At 52.6% G+C, this 24,840-nt stretch overlaps 1 protein-coding gene across 1 annotated transcript in view; it reads right to left on the reverse strand.

Annotated features, from left to right (window-relative positions):
- The window catches only part of MYO5A (myosin VA), a 937,291-nt gene that overhangs the window by 574,442 nt on the left and 338,009 nt on the right, over window positions 1-24,840 (reverse strand). Inside the window, exon 4 of the mRNA XM_069624847.1 lies at window positions 8,974-9,118. Within this exon, the coding sequence (XP_069480948.1) occupies window positions 8,974-9,118 (145 nt within the window). The remainder of the gene's footprint in view (window positions 1-8,973; window positions 9,119-24,840) is intronic.

The raw sequence follows: 24,840 nt of genomic DNA on the forward strand, positions 1-24,840 counted from the left end.
ATGCTTGGTCTAAACATGGGTATGGTATTTAGCATGTTGAAACTAACCTATATTTTGAACTAAAATGTTGTGATCGCCACATGGCAGATTCCTTTGGAAAGAGTACATGACATTCTATTCTTGCAGTGAGGTAGATGGTAAATTAAATGAATTGTATAACAAGAATGAACAGAACAGAACCAGAGACGCGGATTATCCCTGAAAAGCACACCAAACAGTACACATCAAGAAGAGAAGCACACCCTGGGCCATGGGTAAGAAAGTGTAGCCCTGACGCAGAGGTCACCAGATAGCTGGCAAATAGTGTGGCTAAACCATAACTTGACGAATTATAAGAACACCTGCTCATCTGTAAATGCTTGTGATGGTGTGCTTCATCCTTTGGTAAGAGATAGTAGTGTACAATTGTTTATTTGAAGCATAAATGGTCTTCAGTTGGGCCCGATTTTCAATAGCTATTATATATTTTTAAAATGACGACTTAAATCAGAAATCACATAGTAGCCACCCGAATTCAACTCCGGTTCAGAGCCACAGCACAATTCATTGTGGGTATGCAAATTGGCTGAAAATTATGTATTTTAGCTCCATTTAAGTGCAAACAAAAATTCCGCGCCACGTTCGTCAAGTTTAAAAATCGTACAAGATGCAGGATTTGATACCTTTTATTGGACTAACTGAAAATACTATGCGGAGATGGAGCAAAGCATTAGCTTTGGAAGTAGCACAGACTTCATCTGACGTTTCAGAGCGTTCTCAAAACGAAAAACAAAGCAACAGACAAATTACATACCATCTTAGTGAAGCACTGCACGAGGTATGAAATGTTTAAGTAGTAGTGTCAATGCCTTAGCAGAGTGCCAGTCATGCAATGGGGGTTTATATAGTTTTTTATATTAACATGTGTGCTGTCAATGGTAAATCGGCACTGGTTTCAGGTCATAAGCACTTCATCAGGAATCAATCTAATCAAAAGTAGAATTGTTTTTTTATGTTCGTTTATTGGGATTTTAGAAGGTGCCAGCTAAGAACAGTCCCTTCACAGCGCCTCCAGGGCCGGGATGACAGCTCAGCAGCCACACGCCTGTCTTGGAAGCAAACCAATGATGTGCGGCCGAATGCCAGCCCCGCGCTTAGAGGCTGGACTCCGCCATGAAGCGCAGTATAAAAAAAGAAAGGGAAGGGGCATGTGATCTTTCACAGGCTTTGGAAACATTCTGGTCAATTAAGTGGCAAGTAGTGGGAACATGGTGAAGTGAAAACATTTTTTAAAAAGCAGCAGGAAAGGGGTAAGAGAAATTCAGAGCAATCAGGAAACACAAGAATTGAGTACAAATTGGCTGGTCGCATGGGGCAAGCCAGTTTAAACCAGGAGGTGCCAAAAAAAATTGGCAACGTGTATTAAAAATAAAGTGGAAGTGGACTAGTGAAATTAGGATCACACAAGGCTACCTTTGGCTAGTACAGGCAGTAAGTATTTTAAGTCCAAAATGGCAAGGAGTTTCTTTATGCCAAGGTTTTTCAGAAGCCAAGGAGCCTAAGCAGTCCATGTAGGCAGTGGTTATTCTGTCTCCTAACGCAAAAGCATTGATGGAGGTATGGGGCAAGCGTCTACATGCCCGTTGTTTATCATTTCTTTACCGGGTGTATTTAGGAACCCCATGCTTTTTGTTCTGAAGAAGCCTTGGTCTTCAAGGAGCAAAGGTGGCTGCTATGTAACCTACCCGTTCGGCCGGCAACAAGCATGCAGACATTTTGGATACCACATACCAAACGGCCACTGTATGTACCATCATCTTTCAGATGTTCACATGACCACTCTAGATGCAGGGTGGCTGCTCAATCATCAAAAGCTGCACTTGCAAAATCATGGGGGTAGGGAAGCTAGCCAAAATATGTTAGAGGCCTTACTTCTCAAAACAAAAAGCACACACCAACGTCATGGCCGATCTATTCTCAGGAAATGTATCCACTTATGTATTTTCTATCGAGAGGCTCAAGAGCCACAGTGAGTCAGAGAGCACGGTACAGATACCTGAAGGTGAAGTCTAAAGGAATCATTTTAACAAATGCCAGCTATACAATTCAACACGGTTTTCCTATCAGATGACAAGCTCACAGACGCAGTGTATGGTGCCCTGCTTCGATGCCAGACGTGTATTAGGGGAGTGGCGCCTGGGAACATGTTTATAGATGTCGAAGATCAGGTGAGTCATAGTAGGCGATACAAAAATGCACCCAGGAGCATGAACATCTGTACATTTCACTTACAAATGGCATCAAATTCAATTTCCCAACAAAGCAAAATGATTTCCCGGTTTCTGTGCTGTTCGTGAAGTTAAAAAATCTAGCGGTGGAGGGATAAATATTCAAGAGGGGGCAGATAAGGGGTGTATCAGCCACTTTTAGTCCCTAAATATTGGGCAGACAGACGCATAGGAGCCTGTCCCCCTGCTTTCAATCACACAGGTCCATGGATAAGTTTGGACTGTTAGTAACCATAATGCCACAGGAAGAACCTCTGCTGTTCTACACAACATTTATTTGTTACCATCAAAACACATTTGTACTCGGTTTAAACTCCCATTGAAAATGGGACATGATTTTTTACTCCATACAAAATCATTTTACTCCCAACTTTATTTGGGAGTGAAATACTCCCACTTCAGAATGCTATCTGGAGCGGAATGGGAGAGGGAAAAGTTATTGGTCAACTATAAATTCAACCTATTATAGCACAGGGTCAGGTTGGTTCACTGGGATGGTTTGAAAGTGGTGGGCGATATTGTTGATAAGGGGTCTTGTGTGTGCTGGAAAGGAGAACTATTGTGAGCATTACTGGACGAGCAACACGAACAAGGGGAGTGAGGGTCTATTGCATGCGTGGATGCCCTTAGATCCTAGCGCAGCGGCAACAACAACACTCATGTGGGAGAAGGATAGGGAGGACTAGGGGGCAACTGTTCACCATTACAAGGAATGCAGACTTTTACGGTTCAGTTTCAAAATTCTTTCAGCAATAGTAGAGGTTGCTAAAATAGTTCCAGGAGATTTGGGGAAAGCGGTGTGTAAGGAAGGTGGGAATATAGGGTGGTTGGAGCATCGAGTAATGCATGGCGAGCGTCAATCAAGGCCTAGTATCGAACGACGATGGTCACACCCAGGACGATTGTCACTATGATTGTACGAGGAGATTTGGAGTGCTAGTGGAAGGAGGAACTCAGTGGTCAGAGGAAGTGAATTTAGCCGTAATCAAATGTGACCAACAAGGGTATCGTCTACTGGCTATCATTGTCAGACAAAGAGCACATTTCACGTGTTGGCAGTTGATGGAAAGTGAATATCAAAAAAGTTGAAGTTGATCATGCTAGAAGTGCGGGGGGAAGAGGACATCATGTGAAGTTGGGGGAGGCCTGGGGAGCGAGTTAGTTTGGACCTTTTCGCATTTGGCAACACAACGACGACGAAACAAAGCACACATAGCCTCGCCAAGCAGTACATGGTGACTACCAACCGAAAAAAACACCTATGCTCAGTGAACCGTGTCAACCTAACGGAATCTGCCAACAGCACATCACACTCGCTTGCTCTTTTCTCCCACTCAGTCCTGCCAACTTACCCGCCTCCAATTTTTGCTTTAGAGATCTGCTAGCGTGCCAAGAAACCATGCAGGTGGCAACAGTGTGTGTTATAAGAACCTTTAACATAACATAATCGGGGGAATCTCCAGAGATTACTGCAGTAATACTGCAAAACTCGCCCAGAAACTAAACTGCATCACACAAAGCAAAGTGAGAAAAAGGGAGTAATGGAAGCGGGCCAGGGAGGTAAGAATCAACCGAGATCTGTGGTGGGACCTAGGGAAAATGAAGGAGGCACATGGGCAGCGCCTGCAAGGACTTTTTATTTTTCGAGCATTATAGCAGTAATTAGCACACGATGTAATTATTGGGGGAATGGAAACTGAGGGAAACAAAATAAATGAGGAGGCTCATCTGTATCACATCTACTAGGCAGGGGGAAATGGGTCTTTGTGCCAGTGGCCCTGGTCAGAGGGCCATAAAGAAACCTGTTGGTGCAACATGTTTGGCCGTGGCCGCTGGCTTTGGCTGAAGGCCATGACAAGTGGGCTTGAAAGAAACCTAGTGTATTAAAATACAGTGGACAAGGCCAAAGGCCATGGCTAGTGGGCCCTAAAAGACCAATTGGTGCAACATGTACCATGGCCACTGTCCCCAAATATTTGAGGACAGAAAGCTCATGTACTGGCCATGGCTGAAATATATTGTCAATCTAGACTAGTACTTTGGCCAGGCAGTCCATCCTGGCGGGGCTGGGTTTGCTCCTAGTGCTGAAACTCACCTTCAAGTCCTACCATGGTCACCTATTCACATTGACATTGGGTAAAAGTGGTTTACTTGTTCATGAATGTTGTGTAATAGCTCTTCTGGAATGCTGAGAGATTATGATTACATATACTGCTCATATGTTACTATAGTAACAAGCATCTCCAACAGTGGACATTGATAAGGTAATCAGGGACTCTGGAAGCAACACTTCACCAAGTTTGTTATTCACAGGGGGATTATATCTTGGATAAGACTCATCTAGGGGCTTGAATGTCCCCCCATAAAACATAATATGCACCGGAGAAAAACCTAGGCATTTTCGGAGCAAATGCTGAAGAGAAGCAACCTATTGCAATATTCCGTTTCCTATCGGGATGAGTCTCCTAGCCTACAAGAATGTGCAGTCCATACATCTATACAGGGTCACTGAAATGATTCCAAAGAAGTACTCTGGTCATAGCACCTCGATTCACAGTTTTCAGATGACCAGGCATGAAAGGGGTGTTAAAAGTGCTAAATGGCCCTTTTATGGTATGCCAGCCAGATTCACAAAATGAACACACATTGGCCCGGTACAATGATGGTTTCACTAAACACTGCATCCACAAGCCAAAACGTGTCAAATAAAGACGATCGCCTCCAGACATTGTGGCTATGGCGGCCAATCAACCACTCCTCAGGTGGATTAGGAAGCATCTTGAATTGCAGTCAGCAAAGCAACCTACAGAGAATCCAGAAGATAGGACAACAAAAGCCAACGACTGAACGGTCAAAGGTGCAGCGACCCCCCTTCCCGGGCTAAGTGTGTTCATACAGGAGTCAGGCACGCAGGTTCCTTTGGCAGCATACCTGGAATACATTGAAGACAAGCGCACAGCAGCATGGGACAATGCAGTAACAGGCAGTCTGCATAGATCAACATGGCAGCTGTGGGTGGCTGAGCTCTTGAGCGCGATCGGCAGAATAATACATCAATGGAGGACACCATTTCACTTTTTCATCCAAGACTCGATGAAGAAAAAGAATTGTACATTCGGCCACAGTTTCCAAAAAAAGACAAGACATCAGTGTTCCCTCTTCCAGATGCAATAAAAACATCTCAAAATGCCACAGATGCTGCTCCATTCAAGGAAACCTTTGAGCAGCCTCCACGAACAAGGACATTCTAGACATCACTGTACAGCATATTCACTTTTTTATTTATGTTAATGCCTTTAGTGATTTAGGACCAGCCCTCCATCCGTTCTACTCGTGCCATATAGCCTACACAACCACACGTCATTTCACAATGTACCTAAAAACATGTTTATACAATTTCTAAAAGATTACAGCAATGCATACACACACAGTGAAAAGGCACAGATGTTGCAAATCTGCTGTGCATTAGACCAGGCCACTATGAGGCAGTTAGGTCTGCAAGAATTGGGAGGCTGTCGAGCAGTTATTGCACAAGTGCCAGGTCACCCAGTGAATGAGTCCGCTTTAACTCCAGGTGCGTCATAGTGACTTCACAATGCTTCTTTTACACAATGTACACGGCGTAATGCTGTGTTACTATGCTTGTATACTGCCCACTAGTAGTTTCAGAGCATGCAGGCTTGTTTGTGGCCCTGCTAAGGGTCCAAGAAGTACCCTGATGGAGGAAAGAAACGAGCAAGGTGTAGACGGGGAAAGCAGGAAATCGACGCTAAAAACACAGGAGGAAGGCATGCACCAGTGGAAACATGATTTGCGATAGCAAGGGGTGAATGAATGTCTGTCCTGTTAGTTAGACCATAGCGCTGCAAAAGGAAGTAGGCAGATAGGTACGAAAGGCTTGCGATAATTGAGCTGTGTTTCGAAGGCACATTCGGGGAACTCCACTCCACGTTCGTGCACAAGGTGATGTTGGATGCATGAGAGGCTCGAGTGTGTGCTCTTGCAAACCCGGACGTGTGTTGGCTTATTTGCCCCAGGAACTATGTTGTACTACAGGAACAACAAACTGTTAATTCTGTGACTGCAAACCCTGAGCAAAGAGTGGAGTAGTCAATAAGTACAGTCAGTGGATCAAGCTGAATGTTGTTGGCAACAGAAGGTACGGAAACGAAGTGGTCAAACTAGTACAGTCATCATTTTAAAAAGACTGGCACTTTCCTATCACAAAGGTAATTATTACAAATGTGTTCCGTTTTGTGTCATAGTAGACTTGATTGTAATTCACGTTGAGACAGAGTGGTGTCCTATTTGGGAGCAAGCATCACAATATACTAATATACCCCTCTGCAGGCTGTGTTCATTAGTCCTGTGGTTTCAAAGGCAGAGATGGATGTGTGATAGGCAGGGGAGTTGGGAGAGAAGGTCCCGATATCTGCCCTCCTGTATGCAGAGAGAGATTGGCTGGCACCCTTCTGATAGGTTACAATGCTTTGACAAGCACCATAAGAATAGGACATGCTTTGTTGAAAGTAGAGTGCTTTATGCCCGAGAGAGGCCACCTCACAGGACTTTGGAGCAGCGATGGGATCTTCTAGGATGCAAGCCGTTAACACCATGCAGCCAAAGATTGGCATTAAATGACCCTGACAGCAGCCAGCGAAAGTGGACAGAATGGGAGAGAAGGTGAATTTGCTCCAAAACAAAATCCCTGTCAAATGAAGATCTAGGCAGCTTGTTCACCTAGACACTCTAGATACCCTTTTAATAACAGTGGGCAGTGCTCGATTGTCAGAAATGTGAGTTTGCCATTTTTCCAACTACCTGAAAAATTAACGAAATTTCCGGTTTTCATTTGAGCAGATTTGTTTTTTCCTTCTTTATGTCATAAAGGGTTTATACTGCACAGAATCCCAACCATTTATACTGCACAGAATCACCACCATATTAGTCTCAGCATGCAGACTTGTCCTTCCGTGCTAAATGTTTAAGGACCTTAGCCTATCCTTGGCTCGCCAGCGGCCAGGCCTTTTACCCTTCCACAGTGCCAGGATATCTTGAAACCACACCCTAGAAAACATAAGAGTAAACCCCTTCTATTTACCCATCTACTTTAAACTCACCTAGGCCATGAATGGCCAGGTTCTCAAGACAGGACAGCTGGTACAAATATGAGCATCTGAAATGAAGGCGGCTTTTCAACTGTAGCTCCTCAGAACAAAGCACTGGACCCGGCCTCCTGGAAGTCCTTGGGGCCTGATAGGAACTTCATGGGCAACGTTATAGTCGTGTGTAAGGCAGGACTCCTCTTGGGCCTAGGCTGGGTTCTTCTGGGAGTTAATCTGCATAATCCAGCCTCGTCTATCCTCCGAGACCTGGAGCACAGTTACCTTATCCTCTCCCTTGTTAGGACCTAGATCTTAGGTCCTAACAAGGGAGAGGATACCAAGATGAAGACCCACTTGGAACAACAGTCATCATAAACTGATTGTAAATCTGGTGATGTAGAGGAATTGGGGGTAGCATTCAAGCCACGCTCATCTCATCAACGATTGGACTTCTCCTTCGGGCATTGAGTGGTCAATTTCCTGATCGATCATAACACTCCTTTCTCATGTTCCCTACACTTACATTGTAAGCGGTTTCTTGTCGATGTTGAAAAGATGTAGGAACCAGTGGGAGGCATAGTGAGGGAATGAAATTAGACTGCTGTTGCTGTTTCGTCTTTCCCCCCATCCTTTTCATCACTCACTCACACCTTTTAAGGCATTAAAGAATTTCCTCCTCGGAATGCCATCTGAATTATTTACATTCCTAATTATTTTTGGTGAGTAACACGCAAAGAGGACGACATGTAGAATACGTACTTTGGGAAAATAAAGTCAACCTTCTCAAGTGTGGCCTAGCGAGAGTTTTGGGGAGGAAAAGAATCTGACCATATCTGTTTTGATTGAAAACAGATTGGTCCCAATTTAACTGGACTACTTCACAAATGTCCTTTAGTCAATGTCTAATGTGTGGGACATCTGACCTAGGTTCAGGTTTAATAAAACGTTCATCCTGCGCTACTGCCATGACAGGGCTATTCCGACTGCCTTCCCACACGAGTGCATCCCCTCTTCTGAACGACCAGTGCAGATGGCGCTGTATTAGTTCTCGGAAGAACATCCCCATTCATCACACAGCATCACACAACGTGAGAACCAGGCAGTCCTTCTCGGTGGCTTCTCCAGGACATTGCACATGTCTTACTTAACTGTAGGACGTATTCCAAGGTTATATTCCAAGGTTGCACTCTCAGTGTTCATCTGGTGCACAAGCACGTTACAGTGACAAGATCTTGCAACCTGTATTTTGTATCAACTTCCTGACATGTGATGTATCTGCAACTATTCTATGTATTGCTTTTCCTGCCCGTCATTTATTCTATGTGTAACCATATGCAACGCGCCCAGATACCCAAGGCTTAGGTGCGCTATATAAATGTACAAATAAAATAAATAAATAAAATAAGTACTATTATTTTGCAAACTAGTTTTCCTGGCTCGATAAAGGGTGCTGTACGAGCAATGTAAGTTGGTTCGAAAGCAGCCATTTGATTGCATTACGTGAATAAAGATTGGCCCGCCAGATCCACATGGCTACAAGTACAAACTCTTAGGAATCACTCCGAGGCAACACTACGGAAGGACAACTCCATTCTACACACCTGGCCATTTGCTTGTAGGCTTCCTCAGCCACAGCGAAGATGTGGGGATCCATGTCCCCCATATTCTGGCCACTGTATGCATTGATGATATCTTCGCCATAGATGGGCAGCTGCTCGTAGGGGTTAATTGCAACCAAGACAATACCTGAAAGAGACATAGATTGCATTTAAAAACACGTTTTAAGTGACTTCAATAGAAGCAGCATTTATTCAAACACAAATGCCATGCACTGTGTTCAGTGTGGGTATTCACAGGGGGTGCTCCTAATGCATTCACTGATAGGGCTCTTATACGCATATGGAAACAGACGTGGAATAGCGTATTAGCAGTGCAAAGCAATACTGTGCACACTACACATTCTGTATCTGCATGCAGAACACAACACCACTGTAGTCGTGCAGATCGGTGGAGGTTTTTAAGCAGGTACTAGAAGGGTAAATGTAGAGTGTCACACGGACCTATTTGATGCCGGAGGTGTCTTGGGCAAACGCAATGTTTGCACGTTGTAGCTCTCTAGCAGAAAACACAAGTGCCCCGTCACATCCTCATACAACAGCACTAGAGTGTAACTTTAGAATCCTGGCAACCAATCAGATTCAAGGACCTCTGGCCTGCTCTGGCGAGGCCATAGATATAGATAAATAAGGAACAAGTTACTTACCTGTAACTGTTGTTCTCCAGCATGGGTCTGGCATGGATTCACATGCTCATGAATATTCCCCGTCGTCAGGCTGGGAATCCTCGGTAAAGAAAAAACCAGTATCAGTTTCGTTTCTGATCTGTCTTTCGTAGTAATAACCAATCACTGGTCTCTGCGTCATACTGACCACAGCCAATGACTGCCCTCTACCTAAGCACCGCCTCTGGCAGCCATCTTCAGATTTGGAAGCACGTGAAGTGGCAGTATGACCAAGTGAAGAGCCGCAGAGGGGTAGGCGGGAGGGTTCGCATGTGAATCCATGCCAGACCCATGCTGGAGAACAACAGTTACAGGTAAGTAACTTGTTCCTTCTCCAGCATGGGGTCTGGCATGGATTCACATGCTCATGAATAAAGAATACATAGCAGTACACACATGCACAACCACGGGAGGTGGCAAAGGCTCAACATTAAGCATTACATCAAACCCAACATTAAGCATCTTACCTCCTCACCAGGCTCACCTCAGGCGAACAGGTTGCGCAGCACTGCTTGGCCGACCCTGGACTCTTCCCTGGAATCCCGATCGACGCAGTAGAATTTCGTGAAGGTGTGCGTCGACCTCCACGTAGCAGCCCTGCATATGTCCAGCAGGGGCACACCAGAAAGGAACGCCGTGGTGGCTGCGATCGCTCTGGTGGAATGGGCTCTCGGACGGCCAGGCAGCGGTCGGTTTGCCAACCGATGACAGTACATGATACAGCCGGAGAGCCATCTGGAAATGGAAGCCTTCGAGAGAGCCTTCCCCTGATTGACAGGTCCAAAGTTCACAAAGAGTTGTGACGTCTTCCGAAAACTCTTTGTGCGGTCCACGTAGAACTTCAGCGCTCTAGCCACATCCAGCGAGTGCAAAGTCCTCTCAGCCGGCGACAAAGGCGACGGGAAGAACACAGGCAACACCAAGGGTTCGTTGAGATGGAAGTCCGACGGTACCTTGGGCATGAAGGAGGGGTGCGTCCTGAGCACTACCCTCGTGTCGTGAAAAGTCAAGTACGGGGCCTTGCAGGAAAGGGCCTGGATCTCTCCCACCCGTCGTGCGGAGGTGATGGCCGCAAGAAACGCTGTTTTCCACGACAGAAACTTCAACGGGGCCGAGTGCAGAGGCTCGAACGGAGGTCCCATGAGCTTGGTCAGCACCACGTTGAGCTCCCACGCCGGGGCCGGAGCCTTCACCGGCGGGAACGATCTGAACAGTCCCTTCATGAACTCTTTCACCAGACGATGAGACCACAAGGACGTCCGGCCCGTGGTTCTGGTGTATCGGGAGATCGCAGCAAGATGAATCTTGATGGAAGCGTGTGCCAGTCCAGCTTTGGCCAGCGTCAGCAGGTACGGCAGTACCTGGGGAGCCGTAATCCGTAGAGGGTTAATCTTCTGTGCGTGGCACCAGACAGAGAACCTCTTCCATTTGTGTCCGTAGCATTTAAGAGTCGAGGACGCCCTGGCCTTTGCAAGAACCTCTCTGCAGTCGGCCGGTATGTCGTATCCTCCAAACTCTAGCGCTGCAGGAGCCAGGCCTGCAAGTTCAGCGATTTCGGGTCGTGGTGGAGGATGGCGCCTCCTTCCCTGGAGAGTAGATCCGCCAATCAGGGCAGCCTGATTGGCGGGGACGCTGATAAGTCCAGAAGGTCCGGGAACCATATCTGCCTCGGCCACGCAGGTGCGACGAGGATCATCCTGCACCGTGACCTCTTGAGCTGGTTGACGAGCCGGATTAGCAGTGGCAAAGGAGGGAACGCGTAGAGGAACAGGCCCTCCCAGGGGAACGAGAAAGCATCGCCCATGCTCCTCGCCTGGGGAAACCTGCTGGCGAACCTCCGGCACTTGGAGTTCGTCGCCGTCGCGAACAGGTCGATCTGGGGTGTGCCCCACCGTCGGAAGAGGCGATCCACTAGATCCTGGCGTAGTTCCCACTCGTGGCACGAGCGCAGCTCCCTGCTGAGTGAGTCGGCGATGGTGTTTTTTATCCCTGCCAGATGAAACGGCACCAGAAACATCCTTTGGGCGACGGCCCAATGCCACAGGTCCTGCGCCTCCTTGGACAGTTCTGGGGACCTGGTTCCGCCCTGTTTCCTGATGTAAAACATGGTGGTGGTGTTGTCGGTGAAGATCCTCACCACCTTGCCCTTGAGGGACGGAAGGAAGGACCTGAGGGCCCAGAACACTGCACGGAGCTCCAGGACGTTGATATGGAGGGACTTCTCCGTCGGGAGCCACAGGCCTCTCGCGTGCAGATTTTCGGTGTGCGCTCCCCACCCTTCCAGGGAGGCATCTGTGGTCACTGTCTCCTGGTGGTCTGGGGTCTGGAAGTCCATGCCCGCCGTCAGATGCGTGCGGGTGCCCCACCACCGGACCGCTCGGCGGAAACTCTCGTCGAGTGTGATCCTCTCCTCGAAGCCGCCCGTCGTTTGGGTCCAGCGCGAGTCCAGGAACTCCTGCAACGGGCGCATCCGGAGCCTGCACATGGGAATGAGGTAGATGCAAGAAGACATCATTCCGAGGAGGGACTTGATGGACCTCACCTTGGCCGCGTCGGAAACCAACATCCGCTGTACCTTGCCCAGGAAGGACCTGGTCCTTTCCTCCGACGGGGAGGCCAGAAGGGACACTGTGTCGAGCTTCGCTCCCAGAAACAGTGCGTTTTGCGCGGGTACCAGGTGGGACTTGGTGTAGTTCACGGAGAATCCCAGGTCCGTGAGAAGTTGGACGGTCCTTGCCGTGTGCTCCACAGCGAGCTCCCTCGTCTTGGCTCGGATGAGCCAGTCGTCCAGGTAGGGGTAGACGTGGATCCCCTCGCGGCGCAGCTGCGCCGCCACCGGTGCAAGGCACTTGGTAAATACCCTGGGTGCCGACCGTAGTCCGAAGGGGAGGGCTTTGAAGTGGTAGTGACGCCCTTGGACCACAAACCTGAGGAATTTTCGGTGCCCCTTTAGGATGGGAATATGGAAGTAGGCATCCTCCAAATCCAACGACGACAGGAAGTCTCCTTCCTCCAGCTGACCCAGGATGTGCTGGAGGGTGACCATCCGGAACTTCTGCGCCTTGATGAACTTGTTCAGACGTCGCAGGTCTAGGATGGGGCGCCATCCTCCCGTCTTCTTCTTCACGAGGAAGTATCTCGAGTAAACTCAGGAGCCCCGAAGCCTCTTTGGGACGAGTTTGATGGCGCCCTTCCTGAGCAACGCCTTTACCTCCAGGAGAAGCTGAGGGACGTGAAGCTCTTTCCTGGCCACGGGGGGGACGCGCGGGCACCTTCTTTGAAACTCGAGCACGTGGCCCCGGGCTAAGGCATCCAGCACCCAACGGTCGGTGGAGATGGACTCCCACACGCTGACGAAGCTCGCCAGCCGGCCTCCCACCGGGGTGCTTCGGTGGGGGCCCGACCCCACGGCCGGTTCAATCCTGTTTCGACGAGGCTTTGCCGCCTGGACCTCCTTGGCGACGACGGCGGGGTCCGCCAGACTTGCCTCGTCCTCTGTAGGCCTCCTCAGACGACGAGCGGGCCGCTTGACGGTAGGTAGAGAAACCGCCGCCGGAACCTTTGGAGGCGCCCTTGCCTCTGCTGCTCCGAAAGGGCGTCCGTCGTTGCTGTAGAACCCCAAGGGCCCGGGCCGTCTCAGTGTCCGCTTTAATGGCCTGAAGGGAATCGTCCACTGTTTTCCCAAACAGGTTGTTCCCATCGAACGGCATGTCCAGGACTCTGGTCTGTACGTCTTGACGGAAGTCCGTAGCCTTGAGCCATCCACGCCGCCTAAGGCACACGCCGTTGCCCAACTGGCGAAACCCAGTGTCGGCGATGTCCGTCGCAATAGTGATGGCTTGGTCCGACGCCACCTCACCTTCCTGTAGGATCTCCAGGGCATCCGCCCTCTTGTCGTCCGGTAGGAAGTCCAGCAGGGGAGCCAGTTTGTACCATAGCTCCCTGTCGTAGCGGGCCACGATAGCCAAGGCGTTGGCCGCTTTAATCGTCGTCGCTGCAGACGAGATGACCCTGCGTCCCATAGCGTCCAATTTCTTTCCCTCGCCGTCCGGTGGGGAAGTCGATGTGGAGGCCGCACCCCCCCGCTTTCTTCCTGGCCGCCGCGGAGACGACGGAGTCCGGGGTAGGCTGCGCCCGGAGGCACAGGGGGGCCGCGTCCGGGACCCGGTACTTCTTCTCGTACCGGTCTCTTCTAGCTGGCGTCGTGGAAGGGTTCTTGAGGAGGGCGAGGCCCTCATCCCAAATGTCGTCCAGTAGAGGCACTGCGAGGACCGTCTTCCTCTTGGCCTCGCGCCGTTGATAAAGGAATCCTTCCTTTTTCTTCTCCTCAGGGCAGAGTTGGAAAAGCTCGGATGCCCTGGCGATCATGGAGTGGAACGATCCAATCTCGTCGGGCGGAGAAGCCCTGGTGGGAGGTGACGACGGGAGATCCTCGTCGTATACCTCGTCGTCCGTACCCGTCGCTGCCGTGTCAGTCCCCGTATCATCCCCTCGGGTGGACGGGGAGGAGGGCTGGACGGGGCGCGACGGCTGAAAAGGAGGTGGAGGGTGAATCCTTCTTTTCTTGGGCGGGGGAACACCAGAAGGTCCCGGTTCAGGATCCCAACGGCAGTCTCGTCCTTATCTCTGAGCATAAGGACTGTATAGCCAACAAAATGGCCGCCGAGTTGTCTTGCGGCGCTGGCAGAGGGGAATCCGACGGGCGATCAGGGTCCCCGTCGGCACCCTCAACGATGTCGTCGTCACCTGCGTCGGGATCCATCCCGACGGGCCGGTCTTCATCCACGCCAAGGCCGTGGCTTAAGACCTCGATCAGCTCTTCCTCTGAAGCCGAATCTACGACGCCCTGCCCCCCCTTTTTCTTCCCCGCCGGGGATTTCAGGGGGGTCCTATCGATGGGCACAAAAGAGGACTCCCTCCGAGGTGGCAGGGAGACTCTGAGCCCCGAGGTCGCCACCAGTGGTGTAGCCTCCACAGGCTGAGCCAGGGCCGCCGCGACAGTATCGATAGAGGGCTTGGCCGGATGGATTAAGGCCTTCACCACCTTAGGTGCGCTCACCGCCTTATCCTTGAGGGGGGGGACACTGCCTCGCTCCCCCTCCGATGGGGCCTTCGAGCTCGACCGGGGCCTCTCCAGGAGCTTCGCCGGGTACTCGCCCTTCCTCTTACCCGACCCAGAGCGTTGGCTCGTGGCTGAAGGTGCCGGGGAGGGTGCGCCCTGCCTGGCGCCCGTAGAGCCCGACCGTTCGGCGCTCCCGGTGCCAGCGGACTCGCGGTGCTTGGCCTTGTGTTGGACCCCCGTCGCCGGGGCGACCTCAAAGGCCTTAGAAGACCGCTCGGATTTCTTCCTCTTCTTCTCGCCTGACGGGCTCTTCCCTTCCAGCCAGTTGGCGAGGCGTTGGTGGCGGTCCTTCATGGTCCGCTCCGACATATTGCCGCAAAACGCACAGTCCTTCTCCACGTGCGTCTTGTCCTCATGTAAGCAGTAGAGACTAAAGGAGTGTTCGTCCTCCTTAAAGACGTTCTGCAGCTGGCATCCAGGGCAGACCCTGAACAGCTTTCCGGGCGTCGAGCTTCCCTTCTCCTGGGCCATGTCCGGGCCTGAGAAGCTTCTAGAGTCCTCCAAAACGTAGCTCAACGAAATCTTCACCCTTGAGGGGCGCAGACGAATCCGACACGGGTCCCCGTTGATCGGATGGAGAGTCGGTGGAGCTTGAGGCTCTTTTGACCGGAAAAAACGAAGTTTCGAGAAAAAAACGTGAAAAAAATAGCACTAACGCTCGAGAGCAATAGCACGAGGATCCCAACACATGAACGTGCGGTAAAAATCTGAAGATGGCTGCCAGAGGCGGTGCTTAGGTAGAGGGCAGTCATTTGCTGTGGTCAGTATGACGCAGAGACCAGTGATTGGTTATTACTACGAAAGACAGATCAGAAACGAAACTGATACTGGTTTTTTCTTTACAGAGGATTCCCAGCCTGACGACGGGGAATATTCATGAGCATGTGAATCCATGCCAGACCCCATGCTGGAGAATAATAATTTCGCATTTATAGTGCTACAAACCCTCAGGTATCTGAGCTGCTTATTATTACCCATGGTGTGTGGTGCTCATTTATCGACCTCGGAAGGACAAAAGGCTGAGGTTGGCCCGCCGGGATTCGAACCTGCGTCAGCAGGATCTGCACGGATGTCAAAGCAAGCGCTCTACTCACTGTGCCACTTGACCGGCAATCAGGATGCGGATGGCTATCGGGATTCCACCAGGCACGCCCATTGCCATCTGACTTCCTTGCTCCGGCCCACTCCAGCTTTCCTCACGATGGCCTGTGCACAGCCTCAAACGCAAATCAAACTGCTGCCTGAAGGCCGCCATTCGTTTGTTACTCGGCGGCCATTTGCAAATCGTTTTTCTCACGTTATTCACTGTACTTTGCGGTATCTCCTAGCACCCATTGTGCTGCCCCTCATTAACTTAAACCTCTGGGAATAGGGTGGCCAACTGTCCCGCTTTTAGCGCGATTGTCTCAATTAGGAACTCTGTCCCGCCGTTTGCAGAGTGGCTGTGCGGGACGCAGATTGACTTTCGTCAGGACAACCTGCATCCATCACAGCCACTCTGCGAATTGAAGTGTGCAGTTAAACAGCAAGGCGCTGCGCCTGCTGCTTTCATTCGCCAGGCTGCTCTGCAGCCCCGGCTCCTTTAGAGCCTGCAGGTCGAGCTGTGACGCTCGACACCTGGCTTCATTCAAATGCTAATGGTTTGTTCCTGGGTCGTAATGGTCATGTTTTCAGTTAAAAAACGTGACCATCACTTCCCAAGGACAAACCATTTGCATTGCAATTAAGCTTGGCGTCAGAGCATTACAGCTCGACCTGCAGGCTCTAAAGGAGCCATAAAAAAAAATGCAAAAAAGGGGGCGGGCCAAACCTGAATGACGTGGTGACGTCATCGCCGCCTTGTGGGCAAGTGTCCCGCAAAATGCTATCAAAGAGTTGGCCACCCTATCTGGGAAAAGGGGTAGATTTGTGCTTTGAACCCACCTTATGTGGACTAGATCCCTCAGGGTCCAGGTCCCACCCATTTCAGGCTTTGAAGCACATCATTGCGGCATTTCTGGGGTGACCAGATGTCCCGGTTTTCCCAGGACAGTCCGGGGAATCACCCTCCATCCCGGGAGTTTTTTCATTTTAGAAACCCCGTCCACAGTTTGCATGGTCGGGTGGCTAGTAATTAAAATGGTACTTTTTTTTTCCACAACACTTCCACAATTTTGAAGTTGGAGGATTGGGTTATCCTGGGCAAACAACCAGGCCAACCTCTAGGTTTCTCAAGTAAAGTTACGAGCTAGTCACATAGCACAGTGAGTAGAGCGCTGACGACGTCATCCTGTTCAGAGCCTGCCAACGCAGGTTAGAATCCCGCCACCCTCTTCCGAGATCAATAAATGAGCAACACACACCGTGGGTAATAGTGCTCAGATGCCTGACGGTTCGTAGCGCTATATACATTCTAATTGTTTTTCCATCATCTTAGATTTGCAGACGATAATGCTAGTCGGGCGAAAGGTGGCTGAAGCAGTTATTGGGCCAAACCGTACACTCCTCTCCACCCCCCCCCCCCACCCCTTTGCAACACTGGGCAGGTAGACATACCAGCGAGTAACGAAAGGAGCGCCCTCATCAGATGGTGACGAGGCTCCAGTTTAGGCATAGAAACAATGTTATAGTGTGAACATGGGCGGACAGGCAGGCCCATAGAGGTCACATAGCTATCAGCGCCGAGAGCAGGTGGAACAGTGCCCACCGCTTACAACCAGGGCAGCTTCGGGTGAAACAATGTGTGGCAGGGGGCAGCAGTTAAAGCCAGGCCATAATGGGTGATATAGTAGGAAACAAAGCGCCAGACTTCAACTGCATCAATAAAAATGGAACAGGAGCAACCCAGACGATTGTGGGTGAGAGGAGACGGGGTTTTGACAACGCATGTACTGCGCTGAAAGCTCCTTGTGCTGGCTTTGGTGTATGTGGGGGACACGTTTAGTACACCACCAGCTACGGCGGGCGAATGCGCCGCGGGACGCGGCATGGCAGGCGCCGCCCATTAGTGGGGGCTGCCGGGCCAGAGACCCCCCCCCCCTGCCTGGTCTTCCAGGCGGCCCACGGGGGCACGGGAGGAGGGGCTAACTCAGGACCACGGGGGGGGGAGGGGGCCGCCCCGGAAGTGGCTGGGGTACCTGGGATTGGTTGGGGGGGGGGGGAAGACCCTACAAAAGGGTAGGATCGTTTCACGAACGATCTCTTCCCCCGGTTTCCTGCCCCCGCCACGTGTGGTCTACGAAGAAGCATTTTTGTGTTGCTGTCCTGTGTTGGCTGCAGTCGTGGCCGTGGTTCCAGTGGAGAGTTCGAGGTCGGTGTTCCGGGTTTTCCAGCGTCAGCAGGTTTCGGTTCCAGTCGGTAAGAAAGAAAAGAAAAAAGGTGAGCGAGGGTCGAGAAGGGGTCACAAATTCTTAGGGAGGGTTGACGGGTACACGTGGTGGGGGCACTGGGGCTCGTCGGAAATGCGGGGTCGGCTTGGGGGCCACATTAAGGGCATCGGCGAGAACCCGGGAACATTTATGGGGGGTAGTTTATGTTTGTTTTGGCTGGGGGGTCGGGCGGTGCGGGGCCAAGTGCGGTAAGGCCTTCAGTGGGGGGGCGTGGGGCGTCCGCAGGATCGCGGTGCGCGCACATAATGAGGTTTGGGGGTAATCAATTTATTTGGCACGTGCGGTATTCGGCTGGGGAAGGGTGAAGTAGTTTACGGTGCTCTGACCCAAACCCTCCCTCCCCTCAGGCCCGAGGGGTTAAGCAGCGGGTCACTGCCGCAAAGTTTGAAAGAATCCGGTAAAAATAAATAATAAAATGCACCTACTACAACTGGAACATACACTTCGGTCTGTGGCGTGTGCATTGCAGGTGGCACGTGTATTATACGTGCACATCATACGTGTTATTAAATGCCTTTCGATGTAGTCTCAGGTGGGAAATCCACTGCAAATAGAACTTGGTGTTGCTTTTCTAACCTGTGCCGTGCTCCGTTTTAGCGCTTGCGGCCGTTTATATCGAACTTGGCGCTGCCAGGGGGTTTCTGCGTCTGCTTTCCTTCCTCGTCTGTTGATTTGGCACTCATTTTGGGATTAAAGAGGCCCTCATTTTACCATTTTGGCAGGCCCATTTAGAAGCACAGTGAATTAAAAACACAAAAAGGATTTTATTGGGGAAAGTGAGGAGATCGAGGTTTGTTTCTGTTGAAAGCCCCGTGCCTCCCACTCGCAGCTCCGCGTGTCTGTGTGTGCTGGGAACACCCGTCGCCGCATCGAAAAATAAACTCACGGTTCCCCTGCCACCAGGCGATCTCAACGTGGGTAAACGATGCACACCAAAATCAGCCACTGTAATAGGTATTCCACGCCACACTCAATGTAAATGGGCGGGGTTCAATTAAAAAAAAAAATAAAAAAAATCTAGCGCAAATCACTTTTTCGTAGACTACTGGGCGCTTTGTCAGCAGATCCGCGATGTCTGATTTAGAAGAAGGGGTCAATGCATGTAAAACAAGGAACAAGTTACTTACCTGTAACTGTTGTTCTCCAGCATGGGTCTGGCATGGATTCACATGCTCATGAATATTCCCCGTCGTCAGGCTGGGAATCCTCGGTAAAGAAAAAACCAGTATCAGTTTCGTTTCTGATCTGTCTTTCGTAGTAATAACCAATCACTGGTCTCTGCGTCATACTGACCACAGCCAATGACTGCCCTCTACCTAAGCACCGCCTCTGGCAGCCATCTTCAGATTTGGAAGCACTTGAAGTGGCAGTATGACCAAGTGAAGAGCCGCAGAGGGGTAGGCGGGAGGGTTCGCATGTGAATCCATGCCAGACCCATGCTGGAGAACAACAGTTACAGGTAAGTAACTTGTTCCTTCTCCAGCATGGGGTCTGGCATGGATTCACATGCTCATGAATAAAGAATACATAGCAGTACACACATGCACAACCACGGGAGGTGGCAACGGCTCAACATTAAGCAGTACATCAAACTCAACATTAAGCATCTTACCTCCTCACCAGGCTCACCTCAGGCGAACAGGTTGCGCAGCACTGCTTGGCCGACCCTGGACTCCTCCCTGGAATCCCAATCGACGCAGTAGAATTTCGTGAAGGTGTGCGTCGACCTCCACGTAGCAGCCCTGCATATGTCCAGCAGGGGCACACCAGAAAGGAACGCCGTGGTGGCTGCGATCGCTCTGGTGGAATGGGCTCTCGGACGGCCAGGCAGCGGTCGGTTTGCCAACCGATGACAGTACATGATGCAGCCGGAGAGCCATCTGGAAATGGAAGCCTTCGAGAGAGCCTTCCCCTGATTGACAGGTCCAAAGTTCACAAAGAGTTGTGACGTCTTCCGAAAACTCTTTGTGCGGTCCACGTAGAACTTCAGCGCTCTAGCCACATCCAGCGAGTGCAAAGTCCTCTCAGCCGGCGACAAAGGCGACGGGAAGAACACAGGCAACACCAAGGGTTCGTTGAGATGGAAGTCCGACGGTACCTTGGGCATGAAGGAGGGGTGCGTCCTGAGCACTACCCTCGTGTCGTGAAAAGTCAAGTACGGGGCCTTGCAGGAAAGGGCCTGGATCTCTCCCACCCGTCGTGCGGAGGTGATGGCCGCAAGAAACGCTGTTTTCCACGACAGAAACTTCAACGGGGCCGAGTGCAGAGGCTCGAACGGAGGTCCCATGAGCTTGGTCAGCACCACGTTGAGCTCCCACGCCGGGGCCGGAGCCTTCACCGGCGGGAACGATCTGAACAGTCCCTTCATGAACTCTTTCACCAGACGATGAGACCACAAGGACGTCCGGCCCGTGGTTCTGGTGTATCGGGAGATCGCAGCAAGATGAATCTTGATGGAAGCGTGTGCCAGTCCAGCTTTGGCCAGCGTCAGCAGGTACGGCAGTACCTGGGGAGCCGTAATCCGTAGAGGGTTAATCTTCTGTGCGTGGCACCAGACAGAGAACCTCTTCCATTTGTGTCCGTAGCATTTAAGAGTCGAGGACGCCCTGGCCTTTGCAAGAACCTCTCTGCAGTCGGCCGGTATGTCGTATCCTCCAAACTCTAGCGCTGCAGGAGCCAGGCCTGCAAGTTCAGCGATTTCGGGTCGTGGTGGAGGATGGCGCCTCCTTCCCTGGAGAGTAGATCCGCCAATCAGGGCAGCCTGATTGGCGGGGACGCTGATAAGTCCAGAAGGTCCGGGAACCATATCTGCCTCGGCCACGCAGGTGCGACGAGGATCATCCTGCACCGTGACCTCTTGAGCTGGTTGACGAGCCGGATTAGCAGTGGCAAAGGAGGGAACGCGTAGAGGAACAGGCCCTCCCAGGGGAACGAGAAAGCATCGCCCATGCTCCTCGCCTGGGGAAACCTGCTGGCGAACCTCCGGCACTTGGAGTTCGTCGCCGTCGCGAACAGGTCGATCTGGGGTGTGCCCCACCGTCGGAAGAGGCGATCCACTAGATCCTGGCGTAGTTCCCACTCGTGGCACGAGCGCAGCTCCCTGCTGAGTGAGTCGGCGATGGTGTTTTTTATCCCTGCCAGATGAAACGGCACCAGAAACATCCTTTGGGCGACGGCCCAATGCCACAGGTCCTGCGCCTCCTTGGACAGTTCTGGGGACCTGGTTCCGCCCTGTTTCCTGATGTAAAACATGGTGGTGGTGTTGTCGGTGAAGATCCTCACCACCTTGCCCTTGAGGGACGGAAGGAAGGACCTGAGGGCCCAGAACACTGCACGGAGCTCCAGGACGTTGATATGGAGGGACTTCTCCGTCGGGAGCCACAGGCCTCTCGCGTGCAGATTTTCGGTGTGCGCTCCCCACCCTTCCAGGGAGGCATCTGTGGTCACTGTCTCCTGGTGGTCTGGGGTCTGGAAGTCCATGCCCGCCGTCAGATGCGTGCGGGTGCCCCACCACCGGACCGCTCGGCGGAAACTCTCGTCGAGTGTGATCCTCTCCTCGAAGCCGCCCGTCGTTTGGGTCCAGCGCGAGTCCAGGAACTCCTGCAACGGGCGCATCCGGAGCCTGCACATGGGAATGAGGTAGATGCAAGAAGACATCATTCCGAGGAGGGACTTGATGGACCTCACCTTGGCCGCGTCGGAAACCAACATCCGCTGTACCTTGCCCAGGAAGGACCTGGTCCTTTCCTCCGACGGGGAGGCCAGAAGGGACACTGTGTCGAGCTTCGCTCCCAGAAACAGTGCGTTTTGCGCGGGTACCAGGTGGGACTTGGTGTAGTTCACGGAGAATCCCAGGTCCGTGAGAAGTTGGACGGTCCTTGCCGTGTGCTCCACGGCGAGCTCCCTCGTCTTGGCTCGGATGAGCCAGTCGTCCAGGTAGGGGTAGACGTGGATCCCCTCGCGGCGCAGCTGCGCCGCCACCGATGCAAGGCACTTGGTAAATACCCTGGGTGCCGACCGTAGTCCGAAGGGGAGGGCTTTGAAGTGGTAGTGACGCCCTTGGACCACAAACCTGAGGAATTTTCGGTGCCCCTTTAGGATGGGAATATGGAAGTAGGCATCCTCCAAATCCAACGACGACAGGAAGTCTCCTTCCTCCAGCTGACCCAGGATGTGCTGGAGGGTGACCATCCGGAACTTCTGCGCCTTGATGAACTTGTTCAGACGTCGCAGGTCTAGGATGGGGCGCCATCCTCCCGTCTTCTTCTTCACGAGGAAGTATCTCGAGTAAACTCAGGAGCCCCGAAGCCTCTTTGGGACGAGTTTGATGGCGCCCTTCCTGAGCAACGCCTTTACCTCCAGGAGAAGCTGAGGGACGTGAAGCTCTTTCCTGGCCACGGGGGGGACGCGCGGGCACCTTCTTTGAAACTCGAGCACGTGGCCCCGGGCTAAGGCATCCAGCACCCAACGGTCGGTGGAGATGGACTCCCACACGCTGACGAAGCTCGCCAGCCGGCCTCCCACCGGGGTGCTTCGGTGGGGGCCCGACCCCACGGCCGGTTCAATCCTGTTTCGACGAGGCTTTGCCGCCTGGACCTCCTTGGCGACGACGGCGGGGTCCGCCAGACTTGCCTCGTCCTCTGTAGGCCTCCTCAGACGACGAGCGGGCCGCTTGACGGTAGGTAGAGAAACCGCCGCCGGAACCTTTGGAGGCGCCCTTGCCTCCGCTGCTCCGAAAGGGCGTCCGTCGTTGCTGTAGAACCCCAAGGGCCCGGGCCGTCTCAGTGTCCGCTTTAATGGCCTGAAGGGAATCGTCCACTGTTTTCCCAAACAGGTTGTTCCCATCGAACGGCATGTCCAGGACTCTGGTCTGTACGTCTTGACGGAAGTCCGTAGCCTTGAGCCATCCACGCCGCCTAAGGCACACGCCGTTGCCCAACTGGCGAAACCCAGTGTCGGCGATGTCCGTCGCAATAGTGATGGCGTGGTCCGACGCCACCTCACCTTCCTGTAGGATCTCCAGGGCATCCGCCCTCTTGTCGTCCGGTAGGAAGTCCAGCAGGGGAGCCAGTTTGTACCATAGCTCCCTGTCGTAGCGGGCCACGATAGCCAAGGCGTTGGCCGCTTTAATCGTCGTCGCTGCAGACGAGATGACCCTGCGTCCCATAGCGTCCAATTTCTTTCCCTCGCCGTCCGGTGGGGAAGTCGATGTGGAGGCCGCACCCCCCCGCTTTCTTCCTGGCCGCCGCGGAGACGACGGAGTCCGGGGTAGGCTGCGCCCGGAGGCACAGGGGGGCCGCGTCCGGGACCCGGTACTTCTTCTCGTACCGGTCTCTTCTAGCTGGCGTCGTGGAAGGGTTCTTGAGGAGGGCGAGGCCCTCATCCCAAATGTCGTCCAGTAGAGGCACTGCGAGGACCGTCTTCCTCTTGGCCTCGCGCCGTTGATAAAGGAATCCTTCCTTTTTCTTCTCCTCAGGGCAGAGTTGGAAAAGCTCGGATGCCCTGGCGATCATGGAGTGGAACGATCCAATCTCGTCGGGCGGAGAAGCCCTGGTGGGAGGTGACGACGGGAGATCCTCGTCGTATACCTCGTCGTCCGTACCCGTCGCTGCCGTGTCAGTCCCCGTATCATCCCCTCGGGTGGACGGGGAGGAGGGCTGGACGGGGCGCGACGGCTGAAAAGGAGGTGGAGGGTGAATCCTTCTTTTCTTGGGCGGGGGAACACCAGAAGGTCCCGGTTCAGGATCCCCCGACGGGAGAGGTTCCTCCGTCGGCAACGGCAGTCTCGTCCTTATCTCTGAGCATAAGGACTGTATAGCCAACAAAATGGCCGCCGAGTTGTCTTGCGGCGCTGGCAGAGGGGAATCCGACGGGCGATCAGGGTCCCCGTCGGCACCCTCAACGATGTCGTCGTCACCTGCGTCGGGATCCATCCCGACGGGCCGGTCTTCATCCACGCCAAGGCCGTGGCTTAAGACCTCGATCAGCTCTTCCTCTGAAGCCGAATCTACGACGCCCTGCCCCCCCTTTTTCTTCCCCGCCGGGGATTTCAGGGGGGTCCTATCGATGGGCACAAAAGAGGACTCCCTCCGAGGTGGCAGGGAGACTCTGAGCCCCGAGGTCGCCACCAGTGGTGTAGCCTCCACAGGCTGAGCCAGGGCCGCCGCGACAGTATCGATAGAGGGCTTGGCCGGATGGATTAAGGCCTTCACCACCTTAGGTGCGCTCACCGCCTTATCCTTGAGGGGGGGGGACACTGCCTCGCTCCCCCTCCGATGGGGCCTTCGAGCTCGACCGGGGCCTCTCCAGGAGCTTCGCCGGGTACTCGCCCTTCCTCTTACCCGACCCAGAGCGTTGGCTCGTGGCTGAAGGTGCCGGGGAGGGTGCGCCCTGCCTGGCGCCCGTAGAGCCCGACCGTTCGGCGCTCCCGGTGCCAGCGGACTCGCGGTGCTTGGCCTTGTGTTGGACCCCCGTCGCCGGGGCGACCTCAAAGGCCTTAGAAGACCGCTCGGATTTCTTCCTCTTCTTCTCGCCTGACGGGCTCTTCCCTTCCAGCCAGTTGGCGAGGCGTTGGTGGCGGTCCTTCATGGTCCGCTCCGACATATTGCCGCAAAACGCACAGTCCTTCTCCACGTGCGTCTTGTCCTCATGTAAGCAGTAGAGACTAAAGGAGTGTTCGTCCTCCTTAAAGACGTTC

The sequence above is a fragment of the Ambystoma mexicanum genome, chromosome 11 (assembly GCF_040938575.1).
Source record: "Ambystoma mexicanum isolate Mex_15411 chromosome 11, UKY_AmexF1_1, whole genome shotgun sequence".
NCBI lineage: Eukaryota > Metazoa > Chordata > Amphibia > Caudata > Ambystomatidae > Ambystoma > Ambystoma mexicanum.